Genomic DNA, 15,523 nt, shown 5'->3' with positions numbered 1-15,523 from the left:
GTTTGTCCCACCAAGCTCTTCAAAACTCCTAAAAGTCTGCCTAGACCCGGCTAGACTCATCTCAGACGTCTAGATCTGCCTCAGACTCATCTTAGACCTGTCTAGACCTGGTCTCTTAGTTTCTGCAAATCTTGGAGGCGTTCAGCTGAGTTCTGACTCCTGCAGACCTCCTCTGATAGAACCAGTCCAGGTCTCAGAACCTGATGATATTCCAGATCCTGCCAGTCTTCATTTCTAACGTGGACTCCAGAAGACTAAAATCATAAAAATGGGTCAGTGCAGGTAACATAATAATGTGCACGGCCAAGAATAGTTTCAGATCCGTGTACGTGAAAACTGGCACGACTTTTAAAAACCGGAGAACAGCACGGCTGACTGGTCCAAACACTCAGAACTCACTCAAACTGCACCAAAAAGTTCAGATTCTCTACCCTAAAACCTACAGACCCTGATCTTGATCCTGACCCCAGAGACCCTGATCTTGACCCAGAACCTGACCCCAGAGACCCTTATCTTGACCCTGAACTTTACCCTAGAGACCCTGATCTTGACCCAGAACCTAACCCAAGAGACCCCGATCTTGATACTGACCCTAGACACCCTGATTTTGACCCTGATCTTGACCCTAGTGACCGTCGCCCCCAACAGGCTCAGCTCAGTCTTGAAGAGTTTGTGAGTTGAAGGTTTTTGTTGAACAGTGGAACTCGGCGTCTTGTCCCACCACAGAATTTGTCTGGGTCCAGGTCCAGTCTTCAGCACTTTGTCCAGCTTTAAATAAGGCATGAAGAAACGATGAGTTAACATTTACAGAGTAATGCTTGCATAGTCTGAAGAGATGCAGCCACCCCCCACCCCCGCAGTCCTTCACAAACTGTCAAACTTGTGCTTTAAATAGTCTTTCATAACTTTGGCAACAGGAAGCTCCTCCAGGAACTTTAGGCTCTGAAGGCCGATGCAGTGACGGATTTTGATCCGACACAAGTCCTGTAGAGTCCGAGGCTGTCCTGGAAGACAAAAAGAAATTGTCAGTCAAAACTCAACGTCCTGTTCTCAACAAAACAATTCAAACACAAACATAATCTGGATTCAGGCAGACTAGGGGTTCATGTACAGGAAACTGTCAGGACATTAGAGTGAAACTCCGCTGTGTGTTTTATTATCATCGCAGCTCACTCTGATGATCACAGAGATGATTAAACATCTGCAGAGGGGGAATGAACTCAGTGAACGGCTCAGTATCAACTCAGTCTGATGGACTCTTTTCCTCTAAAACTGTTAAACTAAACTTAATTTTCTCAGTTTTGAGACAAAGACTCTTCCTGTCAGCACGTAGCTGCAGAGGAGGCTGCCTGTGGGATAGGACCACATGGTCCTAGTGCCTGACCTGTGTTTATTTCAACCATTTCAAGAGGTGGAGACACTATCAGTGGTGAGGTCACTAGAACCCGTCAGGAGACGGAGGTTCTGTTCATTCATATCTCACAAACAGACACCAGGTGTCCCTGTAATGGACTGGACACCTGTCCAGGTGTCCCTGTAATGGAACTGAGACCTGTCCAGGTGTCCGTGAGTTCCTCTGAGTTCTGGATGATGTTCTGATGGGTCGATTCAGCTCGGTCCATCATATTTATTTGATACATTGAGGTTCTGCTGGCAATGAGTCCCATCTGAGTGAAACCAGACTCTGGGACGGCAGGAGACGTGGACTTACTGGTGACTTCCTGCAGGAAGTCCAGACACGGCCGACTGCTTCCAGACATGCTGACAGACACTGCCACTGGAGTCTGGCCCTCGTAGTTTCTGGTGTTGGTGTTGGCGCCGTACGTGTAGAGCATCTGGGCACAAAGCACATCGTCCCTCAGGGCGGACAGGTGCAGGGGCGTCTGCCCGTCCTCCAGCCGACCCAGGTTGGTATCGGCCCCCCTCTGCAGGAACATGCGACAGTACGAGTGGTTTCCTTTGATGACGGCGTAGCGCAGCAGGAAGCCGTTCTGAATGTCGATGTTGGCGCTGTGGTCCAGCAGGATGCGGACGCAGCTGGAGCGTTCTCGGATGATGGCCAGCTGCAGGGGAGTGGTCCCTTTGTCGCTGAGCGGGTCCACCTCTGCCCTGAACTCCAGGAGGAGGCGCACGAACGAGTCCCGGCCGTAGTGAGCCGCCACATGAAGCGGCGTCCAGCCGTCGTTGCTTTTAGCGTTGATGATGTCTCCACGAAAGTCCGACTCCAGCATGAGGCGGGCGATGCGAGCCCGACCATGCATGGCGGCGTAGTGGAGAGCCGTGAAGCCGCCGATGAAGTCCTTCACCGTGGGGTCGGCTGGGAGGAGCAGGAAGAAAAACCATCAAATCCAGAAAATAAAACCTGTCTGAAACTAAAGACACAAACTGGGTTTAATCTAAAACCTGAAACATGGACTGAAAGAGGAACCCACTCAAAGAACAGACCGGAGAAAAACACGTTCAAGACAAACACCAGACCCACACAGAAAAACACGTTTGAGTGAGATAAATTCAAGTACAAAAAAACAGAATAACTGAAAAACAAAAAATACATTTTAGAAACATTTCACAGGATTTTATGAAGGAAAGAAGCAAGGGGAGTGGTGGTGCTGAGGTTAAAATAGGAGGGATTGTGATCGGAAGGTAGCTGGTTAAATCCCCTGGAACAACAACATCAAAAATGTGGGTGGAAAAAGTGAAACACCCACACCTGCCTCCATCCTCATTTGCCCCACTCTGGGCCCTTGAGCAAGGCCCTTAACCCCCCACCATCTGCTCCCCCAGGTGCCCTAGATGGCAGCTCTCTGCTCTGCACAGAGGGCTGTGGTAGCTTGATGGTCTGTAGTTGTCTCAGGAAGGGCATCTGGCATAAAAACAATCGCCAAGTCTTCATGGGTGTTTGTTTGCTGTGGCGACCCCTAAGGAAAGGAGCAGCCAAAAGGATAAAAACAAATAAAATAATAAAATGTGAAGGAAAGAACCAGAACTAATTAGGGTTCGAGTTCTGATAGACGAGGCTCGCCGCCAGGACAGGTGATCAGAGCTGATACGTCCTTTTCAAAGATCCAACCTCAGCCAGACTAAGGTCTGTGGACTCAGTCAGGTCTGAAACCAGGAAACTCCATTAGTTCTGAACCGATTTATCGGCCCCAATTTCCTTAATTTTGGGAAATTGGTCGATACTTACATGAGAAACCGAATTTACTGATTTTTTTAATTTTTTTAACGACAATTGAATAAAATTAATTTATATTTCAGAGCACTACCTCATGGCCAGTTAAAACAAGTTTGTATTGTTCTAGGATATTGTTCAAGGATATGTTTTTCAACAAAATAATATTGGAAAATAGACGGTGTATTGTGACCTTAACACCTGACAGTGTCGCTTAGAAAACAAAATTGGTATCAGCCAAAATCAGAATCGGCAGGTTAGACTTTTTAGACATTGGGGATCGGCCAGAAAACTGCAATCGGTGCACCCCTAGTTCTGACAACAAAAACAGAAGGTCAGAGGTCAGGGTGTGTAAACTTCTGACCTCCATGCTCCAGGAACACGCGCACACATCTCTCCTTCCCTTTAGCGGCGGAGAAGTGCAGCAGAGTCCAGCCGTTGGCATCTCGTATCTGAGGGGAGTAGCCTCGCTCCAACATCCTCCTGACGGTGCAGACGTCGCCCGCCGCCACGGCAGCCTGGATCTGCAGCTCCTCATGGAGATCAGGGTTCCCTCTGCAGTGATGGTTCAGCATCCTGTCACAGGTGGAAGGAGAGAGGAGTCACCTGGACCGGACCGCTGGCAACACGGTCAGAAACTTTTACAGACTCTGATACGAAACGTGTTTTTCTGTTTTACGTATAAAAATATACAAGAAAATTTTAACAAAGTTAAGTCAGGTCCTCTGGATGGATAAAATATATATATATATATATATAGTCAAAACATTAAATTTTTTATCCAAAAGACTTCTTCAGTCTGAGGAGCTGCAATAAACTCAAGTTGTACAAAAAGCACTTTCTCATAGTGGATCAACCAGTTTATTGTAGACATCCAGAACTAGTTGTTCACATTATTTTTTAATCCGTCCACAGGACCTGACTTAACTTAGAGTTAGACTTAGTTAGATTTTTATATCTGGATTATTGAGCATGCATCAAGATACAAGAAAAATATTTTACAATAAAACGCAGTCAGTGTGATGAAATGACGTTTACCTTTTGACCAGCTGGAAAGACGGACTTCTTTTAGTCATGATGCTGCTGAATCTGCAGAAGAACAACTGCAGGAACCAAGAAGATAAAACAATCACCAACAGAACCACACAGTACTGTGACAAATCAGCATCCTCCAGGTCCAGGACATTAAACTGATCTGGTCCTTATCAGGTTCTAAAAGTATTTGAATTTAACCTCAATTGAACCAAAACAGGGCAGCACAATGGCTCAGTACAAATCATGGCCAGGGGCCTTTCTGGGTGGAGTTTGCATGTTCTCTCCATTCATGCGTGGGTTTTCTCCGGTTTCTTCCCACAGATCAAAAACATGCATGTTAGGCTGATTGGTAACTCTAAATTGTCTCTAGGTGTGAGCGAGAGTGAATGGTTATCTCATTTGTCTCCATGTGTCCCTGTGATGGACAGGAGACCTGTCCAGGTGGATGTATGATGGACTGGAGTCCTGTCCAAGTGTCCCTGTGATGGAGTAGAGACCTGTCCAGGTCTCCTTGTGATGGACTAAAGACCCGTCTCTGTGATGAACTGGAGACCTGCCCAAGTGACCCATGACATCGTCTCTGCTGGATATGGGCATCAGTGACCTCCGTGAACCAGAAGGGAAGAAGCAGGTAAAGATAATGGATGGATGAACCAAAACAGAGTCCACTGAGTCGTTATTAAATAGAAACTTGTTTTTTTCAGTTCTGCTGCTTCCACTGGACCTCAGAGGTCCAGGATCAAGAGCTGCTGATCAACTGATCCTCATCAGGGGGACCAGTTCAGATCTGAACAATACAGGTGTATGTCAACACAATACCAGTGTGGAAAGGCATCAGCAATGACCTTAGAGAAGCAGTTTCTGCTGATCAACCTGAAAAAGGTCAAAGTTCATTTAGAGTCCATCGTTCTGCAGAGAAAAAGCTGATTCACTCTGAAGGTCAGAGCGTGCAGTGACTCTACAGGCCTCAATCAGCAGGTCAAAGGTCATGACCTCTTCTCTCTAAAACCAACATGGCAACTCTTTGTAAAGTTTCACTTGAAAGAACCACAAGACTTCTGGACCAGAAACAGACCAGAGGACAGATGTTTACCCAGAATGCACTGCAGCAAACAGCTCCTCCCAGCTGTCAGCACGGTGGTGGAGGACTGATGGTTTGGGCTTCTGTCAGTCAATGAGTGGACCAGGAACTCAATGAATCCATTTGTCCAACAGCTGAAGACTGGACCAAATTGGGCCCAACAGAACCAATTTATTTATTTAATTTTTAAACAGGAATAATTAAAATAAATGGGCCTGGCTCAGCATAATTGCTGTTTTACAGTAAGTTCCTGTAGAGAACTGCGTGTTTTTTATGTTCTGCAGAACATAAAAAACACAGATATCCAGCAACACATCACGTTAATAGACACATGGGAACCATGATCCCAAACACAGAAGCTGATCTACAACAGAACGGGTCAGAAGAAACCGAACCAATAAGGTGCTGCAATGGTCCTCCTGTCAGAGTCCAGAACCTCACTCTGACTGAGACACAATGATGGAAAGAAGAGTGGTCCAGAACTCCTCCAGAACCATGAGAGTGACTGGTGAAGTCCTACAGAGAACCACTGAGGGTTCTACGGCTGAAGGAGATTCTGCTGGGTCAGGGCTGGACCCAGTTTCTGTTTAATAAATAAAGACTTGGTGGAACCTGTTGTTTCTGGATCATTGTAGAACATGGTTAATGGCCCATGTGTGATTACATTTTATTATATATTGACTTAAGTTTTATTAAACTGACTTAAATAAACATTTTATACCTGATATTATTTTTATTCTCAATTAATTACATATAAACTAACCTGAATTTAAATAAAATAAAGACTAGATTCTTGTTTGATGTCCTGATCCAGAAAACCCTGAAATGAAAGGACTTTTAACCAAAACATCACATTATTGTTCATTAAAAAACAAAACAATTAAAACAAAACAACAACAAAAACAATAAACAAATTCTAAAAAGGTAAAGCTCTTTTTGGACAAAGTGGATACAACATTTAAAGACTGAAATAAGCAAACTGTGATATGATTATTAAAATAAACACAAAAGCCAAAATAACATTTTAAACTTTAATTTGATTATTTTCTCTTGAGGAGCTACTTTAAATTGAAGTGGATGGAGTTGTTAAACGCCAAAGAGGCTCTAATCACCACAGCTAACAGAGCTAAAACCCCAGGGTCAGATTAATGGGTCAGACTCTGAGCACACCTGGTTCAGGTCGTGTTTTCACCTGCAGCTGTTAGCTGCAGCTGTTAGCATGTGTGCTAACAGCTGCAGCTAACAGCAGCTTTCAGGAGGTTCTGACTGAGCTGCTTATTGTTCCCGGACTCAAAGGATAAAGATAACAAAGCGAGAGTCCAAACACTGCACAGATAACACAACAAAAACTAAATATCAACGGAAAAGCATCTGCTCTGATTTGATAAAACAAAGACTTACTGTCCGGACGCTAAACGGAAGCAGCCGTTCATCCAACTAGCCTCCAACACAGACGCTGCATCTTTCCGACACTTCCGGTTTAGATACGACACAAAACAACAAACTTTAGAGTTAATCGCAACTTTGTTTACAACACCTGGAACGGAGGCTGAGACTCATTTCACTGACAATTTGTGCTAACTACAAAAACACAACAGAACACCTCAACCGGAAAAACAGAACAACTTCCGTCTCCCTCTACAAAATAAAAGCATAGTTAGTAATTTAAGTTAGCCTGAAATTGTTTATGTCATTTAAAGGTAATTCCGCCAACTATGTGATCAGCTAAAAACAAACAAAAAACAACTACATTTGAACTCCTCAGACCTGGACCAAACAATTCTAGACTGCAACAAGAATAATGCAACAGTGAATATCCTGATGTAGGCTCAATAATTCAGGTAGAAAAATCCAACAAGGTTTCATTAGGTCCTCTGGACGGATTCTTATTTGTTGAAATGTTTTGTCTTTTACTCAAATACTTTTTCAGTCTGAGATCCTGCAAGAAACTCAGTCTTATAAAAAGCACCTTACCATATCAGTCCGCTTGCTGACAGCCAGAGTTAGCTATTCACTTGTAAAAGGAGGACCATCAGCCTAACAGTGTATTGTCTGCGTTGGTTTTTGCCATGAACTTAGCAGTTGTTTGAAGCCACTTGGAGAGATCAATGTCGAGAGCTTTAGATCTTTTTGCAAGGTATTCCAGGGTACAGGAGTGGAGTAGAAGAAGGTCATTTTGTCTAGTTCAGTCCTCACTGAGGGAACACTGCACGTAATAATGTCCTGAGAGCGCACGCTGTAGCTGCACTCATGTAGTGACATGTAGGAGGATATGAACGCAACAGACCAAGATGAAAATATACCAGTGTGAGAGTCTGAGTGAAGTTAATGATGACCAGTTAACCAGTGAATTCAGGGTGCAATGGTGGGTATGGTAGTTACAGTCAGTTATGAATCTTAGCGCACCGTGATAGACAGCATCCAACATCTGCAGGGTTCTTGTAGGGGTGTTCATGTAAATACTGTCACTGTAGTCAATGGAGGGAAGGAAAGTCGCAAGGTGTTTCCTAGAGTTCAGAGTTAGACAGGAGGATCTATTTCTGAAAAAGAAACCCAGTTTTACTTTCAGTTTCTTTACCAAGTTTTCGAAATATGCAAATCTACCAAGATACCCAAGTATTTGTAAGAATTGACAATCAATAGCAACGCCGTTCGAAGATAAAATAGAAAGAAGGACTTCTGGGACAGACTTCCTGTTTGAAAACAACATCCCTTTGGTTTTGTCAGTGTTTAGCACAAGTTTTAGATGGAACAAATCTGACTGGATGATGTCAAACACAGACTGCAAAAGCTGGAAAACCTTAGCAACTGTTTTAGCTCGACAATGAACAACTGTATTGTCACCATAGAAATGTAAAGATGCATCAGGGATGATCTGACCTACATTATTTAAATAGATTGTGAAGATGGGGCCTAAGACTGAACCTAGTGGTACACCATTGTTAAAAGTTAGATAAATGGAAGAAGTACCATTATATTGAACACATTGACTCCAATCTGAGAGATATGGTTAGTGTGTGGTCTGAGAAACCACTTTCTGAGAGCTTATGACATAAGATGTTATGGTCCACAGTGTCAAAAGCTTTAGACAGGTCTAAATAAAGTGCAGCACAGTAGTCCTTAGCATCTGGTGCTTCAACATCATCATTAAAAACCTTTAGCGATACAGTGCTGTGTTGTTTCCTGAAACCAGATTGATGGGTAGGTAAGATGTTAAAAGAATCCAAATACTTTTTTAATTTGAGCGTTTATCAGTTTTTCTAGGACCTTAGCTAAAATACAGAGTTTAAAGATTGGTCGATAATTGTTCAATATGGTGAGGTCTCCTCCCTTCAGTAAAAGTAATATAAAAGCTGTTTTCCAAGTGTTTAGAATGATGTTTTGGTTTATGGGCAGATTAAAGATGTGAGACACCGGTTCTGCAATAACGTGTGCAACCAACCTTAAGAAATAAGGTGGAAGGTCATCAGAACCTGGAGATCTTTTAGACTCTAGATCTTTTAACAATTTATTAACCTCACCAACAGTGAAAATGTGAAGGTGTGGTTTACTGAAGATTGACTTGAAGGAGATTTGATTTGTAGATGTTTGGCTTAAAGGAGAAGTAGCTGGTTTTCCATTAGTTCCATTAGATACATCTGCCAGAGACTGCAGTTCCACTCCCAGAACAGAGCTAACTCGCCTGGTAAGCTTATTGAGAGATTCCTTTGTAGATAGTCCTACGTAGTGTGGCGTTTGAAAGCCACTGGACTGTCATGTTTAGAAAATAAATGCCTGAAAGAGTGACCGCTGGCCTGGAGATGAGTGTAGACCGCAGAGTCCTGGCCTGATGTTGTTGCTGTTCACATCCTGGACAGAGAGGAACGATGGTTTGAGAGAGGAGTAAAGGAGGCCATCTTTGTGAAAAAAAATCACCCATCATTAAACAGGGGTGGAGGCCTCCGTGTTCATCTGTCCCCCTCTTACACTGCTGTTATTGCTAGTATCACTCAGCCCCCTGTGAATAATAAACAGCCATTAGTGAGCTAATGATCCATCGTTAGGCTGATGGTCCTTCTTGATCATGTGAGCAGCTGGTTTTGGTTGTCAGCAGCAAAACTGGTTGATCCACTCTGAGAAGGTGCTAATTACAAGACTGAGCTGAATACAGCACCTCAGACTGAGGACGTCTTTGGGATTGAAAGACGAAACGTTTCTACAATTTTTTTTCTTGTTTTTGCTTTGTTTTGTTTTTTGAATGTCCAGAGGACCAGATTTAACTTTTTTAGATTTTTCTACCTGGATTATTGAGCATGCATTATGTTAAATAAAATAACTTAATTTATTTTAATTAACTGAATTGAAAATTGAAATAATTTTCTCACCACTCTTTGTTAAAAAAATTAAAGTCTCTCTTGTAAATGAGTCCCAGAATCTCAATGGGATTAACCTGTATAAATAAAGGTTGAATCAATTAAAATTTTAATCTGAACGTCAGGTATCCTCCCTGTCATTAGGGGGCGCTAAACTCCGCCTCCTTGTTCTGAGCCATTAGTAAACACAGAAGAAGAAGACACAGAAGAAGGAAAGAGAAGTAAACATGGCTGCTGCCTGCTCACCGTCGTCCTCTGGTGAACTCTTTCAGGTTATGACGGATCTTTACCAGTGTTTTACCAGCGGGTTCTGTCCAGAACCGAGCTGTCGGGATGTCGCGGTTCAGATTCTTTCCGGGTTGTGTGGACGGGTGCCGAGAGAAGACACGTGCAGCAGCTGGGAGCTGACCTCCATCTGTGTGAGTCTGCTGAAGAAGCTCAGCTGTAGTCTGGTTCTCCAGAACCTGCCTGCAGAGTCCGCGGGCCTCTGGGATGAGATTCTGAGGGTTCTGCTTGAAGACCTAGATCTGATGTCTCAGCTGGTGGGTTCCTGTGGTTCCGGTCCACCAGGGTCCAAGCAGACACTGAAGAAATCAAATGATGTAAAAGACAGCTGATGTGTGTCCAGGTGCAGCTGCTGCAGGCGGAGGATCAGCTGATCTCACATCTGGCTGCAAAGACCGTGTCCCTATGTGTCCTCTACCGTTTCCGGAAGTCTGTGAGTACTGGCGGGCAATCATGTAACAACTGGTCATGTCTTGTACAGTCTCCTGTAGTGTGTGGGTGCTGACGGGCGATCGTGTAACTAATGAACCTTAACAGATACTCGTACAGTTCTGTGGTGTAAACGAGAATGAACTGTAAATAAAATCTGTTTAAATATTTTTTTATTGATGGACGCGAGCGAAGTAAACAAAAACAAATAGTTTGTTCTTAAAACTGGTTTGTTGGTCTCTTAAAGACACGATTACCCGGTAACCTTTACAATCTGGTCGTGTTTCCAACTGTTTGACCTGAATCAGTATCTCCATCAGACCTTCAGCCTGTTCAAGGAACAGATTCTGGGTGGTTTGGGTCGGTTCTGTTCACGGAGCAGAACCAAAGAGCTGTCTGATTATAGACCTCCATGTTGAAGGTAAAGACTACAAGACCGTGTCCAAGCTGCTTCAGGTTCCTCTGACCACAGCTGACAAGATTATTCAACAGTAGAAGGTTCACGAGGCTGTGGACAACCTCCCAGGACATGGACGCAAGGGGAATTGCAACCCCAGGTTGATCAGAGAGATAAATGGTAGAAAAGGAGCTGAAGCTGAACTAAGACATCAAAGATCATCCTGTTTTGAATCTTGATGATGAAGAAGACCCAGGAGGCTAAAATGTCATGCTCACAAGAACCAAAGGTTCTGATGAGACCAGACTGGGCCGTTTGGTTCTGGTCACATCAGTCTGTGGTTCTTGTTGAAGGACCAGCAGATTTATCTGTATTTGTTCTTTCTTTGGCTGTGGTCAGAGCTAAAATCTGTTTCTAAATGTCCCCTGTGTCTCCAGGGGGAGGTGTGTCCCATTTGGCAGGAGACGTGTGTCCAGGCGTTCTGCAGCTCCTGTCCTGTTGCAGAGTTGGACGCCTGTCTCTGGTCTCTGACAGAGGTCCTTAAAAAGCTTCTGAAAGGATCCAACCCAGGTCTGTGTCTCAACGAGTTCCTGGGTTCAGATTTAAAATATCAACAGGAATGAAGCCGAACTTTGGCTGTTTAGCTGTCTGATTTGTCCCTTTATCTCCGTGTGTCCCTCCGTCAGCGATTGTTGGACGTCTGGTGTCTTCGTTTGACCTCAGCCTCAGGACTTTATGTTCCAAGCTGCTCCCTGAAGCCTCCTCATGTTGGGTGGGTTTTACCTTCAGGAGGTCCTGGGAAACAACGTTCTGCCTTCTGCTGGACCTGCTGGAGGTTCTGACTGCATCCAGGTTGATTGTTGGACCAGAGTTCTGCCAGAGACCACTTCAGGTCCGGTTCTCAGCCCTCCTGACAACCATCAGCTGCTGCACGCAGGACTTTGTTAAAAACCGAACGCTGTTGTTTCTCAAGAGACTTCTACTCCAGAAGGTCGGAGACGACTGGTCTTTGGGAGGACCGAGGTCCGAGGACCTGAACTCGGACCTCAGGGTTCTGTCTCAGAGCGTGCTGGCAGCAGTGGCTGACGGGTGGTTGCAGACGGTTCAGGTAGAACCAGGCGGTTTCTTTGGAGGGACACGACCCGTCCGAGGAGACGAAGGTCCGAAACCAGACGGTGTGATGTTCCGAGCTGTCAGCCTGGTCCTTCTCAAGTCCACAGAACTTCAGTTCCAAACACTGGATGCTGCAGGTGAGTCCAGCGCTGCCCTACAGGCAGCACAACCTGTCTGATGGTGGCTCCAACCTCTCATGGGGGAACATCAGCCACACATTTGTTTGTTTTGATTATGTTTTGCAGTTGTCAGTAAACAGGACCTTTCCTGACATCCATCCATCCATCCAGTATCTTCTGCTTATTTCAAAGTCGGGTCGCTGGGGCAGCAGCTTGAGCAGGGAGGCCCAGGCATCTCTTTCCACAGCTGCCTCTTCCAGCTCTTCTGGGAGGACACCAAGGCGTTCCCAGGCCAACCGAGAGACATAGTCTTTCCAGTATGTCCTGGGTCTTCCCCGGGGTCTCCTCCCAGTCGGACATACCCGAAGCACCTCCCTAGGGAGGCGCCCAGGAAGCATCCTTACCAGATGCCCGAACCACCTCAACTGGCACTTTTTGATGTGAAGGAGCAGCAGTTGTACTCCGAGTCTCTCCCAGATATCTGAATTTCTCACCATATCTCTTAAGGGAGAGTCCAGCTACCCTGCGGAGGAAACTCATTTCAACCTCCTGTACCCGCAATCTCATTCTTTTGGTCACTACCCAGAGCTCGTGACCATAGGTGAGGGTAGGAACGTAAGCTGACCAGTAAACAGAGAGCTTTGCCTTACATCTCAGCTCTCTCTTCACCACAATGGACCAGCACAGAGTCCGCAATACTGCAGATGCTGCACCAATCAGTCTGCCAATCTCACATTCCATTCTTCCCTCACTCGTGAACAAAACCCCGAGATACTTGAACTCCTCCACTTGAGGCAGAACCTCACTCTCGACCCAAAGAGAGCAATCCACGCTTTTCTGACTGAGGACCATGACCTCAGATTTGGAGGTGCTGATTCTCAGCCCAGCTGCTTCACACTCTCCAAACCGCTTCGGTGAGAGCTGAAGATTATGGCACGATGATGCCAACAGGACCACATCATCTGCAAAGAGCAGTGATGGAATCCTGAGGCCACCGAATCGGAATCCCTCCGCCCCCCTGGCTGCACTGAGAAATTCTGTCCATGAAAGTTATGAACAGAATCAGTGACAACAGACAGCCCTGGTGGAGCCCAACTCCCACCCTGAAGGGGTCCGACTTACTACCAGCAATGTGAACCAAACTCTTGCACCGCTTGTGTAGGGACTGAACAGCCCATACCAACGGGCCCCCAATCCCATACTCATGGAGCACCCCCCGCAGAAACTGGTGGCTCCAAAGGTCTGTCCAGTTTATTGTTGACAAAACCTTAAAAGTTCTGTTTCTGATTGGTTGAGGTGGTCCATGTCCCGCTGAGGGACACCCGCTGTTAGGAAGTTGAAGGACCTCACAGGTCTGAGACAGGAAACCAGGAAGGACACAAACCTTCTCTGGAGTCTCACTGAACAAGTTTGGATCAAATCTGAGGGACATTTGAGCCAAAACTCTGAACTACCGACCAAGTTTCTGAGACCCAAACGGCCAAACGGGTCAGATGTTAAAACTTCATGAGTCTGAAATTGTGCTGTGACTCACTGAAGATTAGTATTTGGTTTTAACGTAGTCTCTCGGTGGACCGGGACGGTTCGGGACAAGTCCAAGACAGAAACTTTAATCTGGAGCAACACGTTTGTTCCAAGTCCAGGTGAAGTTTGGACCAATACGAGTCCCGAAGAGACACGAAAACAAACCTTAGACCTTTGAGGACGTTTTCTGGAACTCTGTTCAGTTTGTGTCCAACAGTCATAAGTAAACACCTTACCTGCAGCAAACAGAGCAGTTTGTGTGTGCACGTCATCGCGTGCATGAGTCATCTCTGCAGGGACCGTCACACCTCCTGGTTCAGATCATCCAGGAACAGGAAGTCAAGTCCAGTGCGTCTCTGTTCAGAGATCAGCTGAGTGAAGCAGAGAGGGAGGAACTTATTACAACCTGACCTCCTGATTGGTTGTTCTCTGTCAGATGACCTGAGCTGTCCCTCTCTGTCCTTTTTGTCCCTCTCTGTCCTCTGTGCAGGAGTAGACAGTGTCTCTGAGGTCTGTGGGTATGTCCACAGGTTGTGGGACTTCTTGAACCGGTTCAGCAGGTCTCTGAGAGTGGATCACCTCTGCTGCTGGGTCCACCTGCTGTTTGAGGAACAGGACGATGATCTGATGGAGGCTCTCAGGACATGTCTGTCCTTGTTCCTTATTTCCAGGTATTTTCACGTGTTTCCAGGTGATAATGTTTTATTGATCGATTCAACAACCAAACTTCTTCTGGAGCGAGAGGTTGAGTTTCAACCCGAACATGGATTTATCTGCAGACGGTGCTCAGGAGATCTGATCGTAAAGACAAACAAATTAACTGTCAGACTTCTTCATCCAAAACGGCTCCTACATGAACATCACCACAGCTGACCTGTTTACAGGCGCTTCGGCTGATTCTGTGGGGAAACAGGCACTTTGGCTGTTGTGGGTAAACAAAGTGTTTTGTGCAGCTGGTCTTGTTTCTTCAAGAAACGATTTTGATGTTCATGTTTTTATAATGAGCTTTGAGGAGGAGCCTGTTTCTCTTTCTCTGTCTGTCTTCTTGTCTCTGTCTTCTCGTCTTGGTCTTTCTCTTTGTCGGTCTCTCTCAGTCTGTCTTTTTATCTCTGTCTTTCTCTCTCTGTGTCTCTGTTCTGGACCCGTGGTGTGGATCGTCTCATTCGGACTGGTTCTGTTCTTGCAGGCGCTGTTCGGGCCTGGATGCAGACGATGTCACCGAGCTGAAGCGGGCCTGTGATTCTGGCTTCAACCCTCACTGCCACTTTGTCCTTCTGCTTCAGAGCTTCTCGTTTGACCACACCGTTCTGCTGGACTTCCTGATCTCCTCTGAGACCTGCTTCCTGGAGTACTTTGTACGATACCTGAAGTTCCTCAGAGGATCTTGGCCGGGTTTTACTGCTGCGTGTGGATCCAGAACCAGTGGATCAGAACATGTTCACTTGTTGGAAGAGTTGAGTTCAGGTGCACGGCTTCGCCTTGTAGAGTATGATAGTTCTGATGAGTCTGGTTCAGAACCCGCTGAGGACTTTTCTGTAGGGGAAGAGCGTCCAGTTTCTGTCGAAGCAGCATCCAAGAGTCCATCAGAATCATCAAGACCTGCAGAACCGTCCTTACAGAGTCAACAGACCTGTCCAGGTGAGCATCCTCTGCTGAGACAGGTAGGCAGTGAGACGATGGACCGAGCCGTCCTCTGCCTGTGGGATCTTCGGCAGGCGGTGACAAGGCTGCAGAAGAAGGAGCTCTTCCCGTACAACGCTTCATCGCTGCTGAAGCTCCTGGCTCAGGTGGAGACGTCTTCCAGACGGTTCCGTCCAGTCGTTTAACTCAGATGAACATTAATGGACCGTGTTCAGAACTCGATCAAACGTTCAGTTTCTGGCTGAACATCTGTGGGTGCTCTACCTGTAGTTTCAACACTCAGGGGGTCTCATGCAGGAAATAATAAGCCACATGTTTGTTTTTATTTATTAATTTATTGTTGATGTTATTAATAGACACAACTGTTCCTGACAG

At 45.6% G+C, this 15,523-nt stretch overlaps 2 protein-coding genes across 2 annotated transcripts; one reads left to right on the top strand and one right to left on the bottom strand.

Moving 5' to 3' along the window:
- Window positions 1-864: 864 nt before the first annotated feature.
- asb7 (ankyrin repeat and SOCS box containing 7) lies at window positions 865-3,750 on the bottom strand. Its single transcript, XM_037697222.1, has 3 exons — window positions 3,537-3,750; window positions 1,712-2,317; window positions 865-1,004 (listed from the first exon to the last, which is right to left on the bottom strand). The coding sequence occupies exons 1-3, from the start codon at window positions 3,745-3,747 to the stop codon at window positions 865-867; spliced, it is 957 nt and encodes a 318-aa protein (XP_037553150.1). The 5' UTR covers window positions 3,748-3,750.
- Window positions 3,751-9,833: 6,083 nt separating this feature from the next.
- lins1 (lines homolog 1) lies at window positions 9,834-15,333 on the top strand. Its single transcript, XM_037693319.1, has 6 exons — window positions 9,834-10,182; window positions 10,269-10,358; window positions 11,189-11,321; window positions 11,438-12,001; window positions 13,998-14,178; window positions 14,694-15,333. Exons 1-6 carry the CDS (start codon window positions 9,868-9,870, stop codon window positions 15,331-15,333), a joined length of 1,923 nt encoding a protein of 640 aa, XP_037549247.1. The 5' UTR covers window positions 9,834-9,867.
- Window positions 15,334-15,523: the final 190 nt, after the last annotated feature.

Source organism: Nematolebias whitei, chromosome 2 (genome assembly GCF_014905685.2).
Source record: "Nematolebias whitei isolate Nwh7 chromosome 2, NemWhi1, whole genome shotgun sequence".
Lineage (NCBI taxonomy): Eukaryota > Metazoa > Chordata > Actinopteri > Cyprinodontiformes > Rivulidae > Nematolebias > Nematolebias whitei.
The sequence above is the reverse complement of the archived record's forward strand: the minus strand, read 5'-3'. Positions and strand labels throughout refer to the sequence as shown.

Bases quoted from the DNA above. Each gene is read 5' to 3' on its own strand.
- lins1 (XM_037693319.1), top strand. From the start codon at position 9,868: ATGGCTGCTGCCTGCTCACCGTCGTCCTCTGGTGAACTCTTTCAGGTT. The intron at 11,322-11,437 runs GTCTGTGTCTCA...TCCCTCCGTCAG, and splicing joins TCTGAAAGGATCCAACCCAG to CGATTGTTGGACGTCTGGTG. The intron at 14,179-14,693 runs GTATTTTCACGT...CTGTTCTTGCAG, and splicing joins TCCTTGTTCCTTATTTCCAG to GCGCTGTTCGGGCCTGGATG.
- asb7 (XM_037697222.1), bottom strand. From the start codon at position 3,747: ATGCTGAACCATCACTGCAGAGGGAACCCTGATCTCCATGAGGAGCTG. The intron at 2,318-3,536 runs GTCAGAAGTTTA...TGCTCCTCCCAG, and splicing joins CGTGTTCCTGGAGCATGGAG to CCGACCCCACGGTGAAGGAC. The intron at 1,005-1,711 runs GTAAGTCCACGT...TTTGTCTTCCAG, and splicing joins CTTCCTGCAGGAAGTCACCA to GACAGCCTCGGACTCTACAG.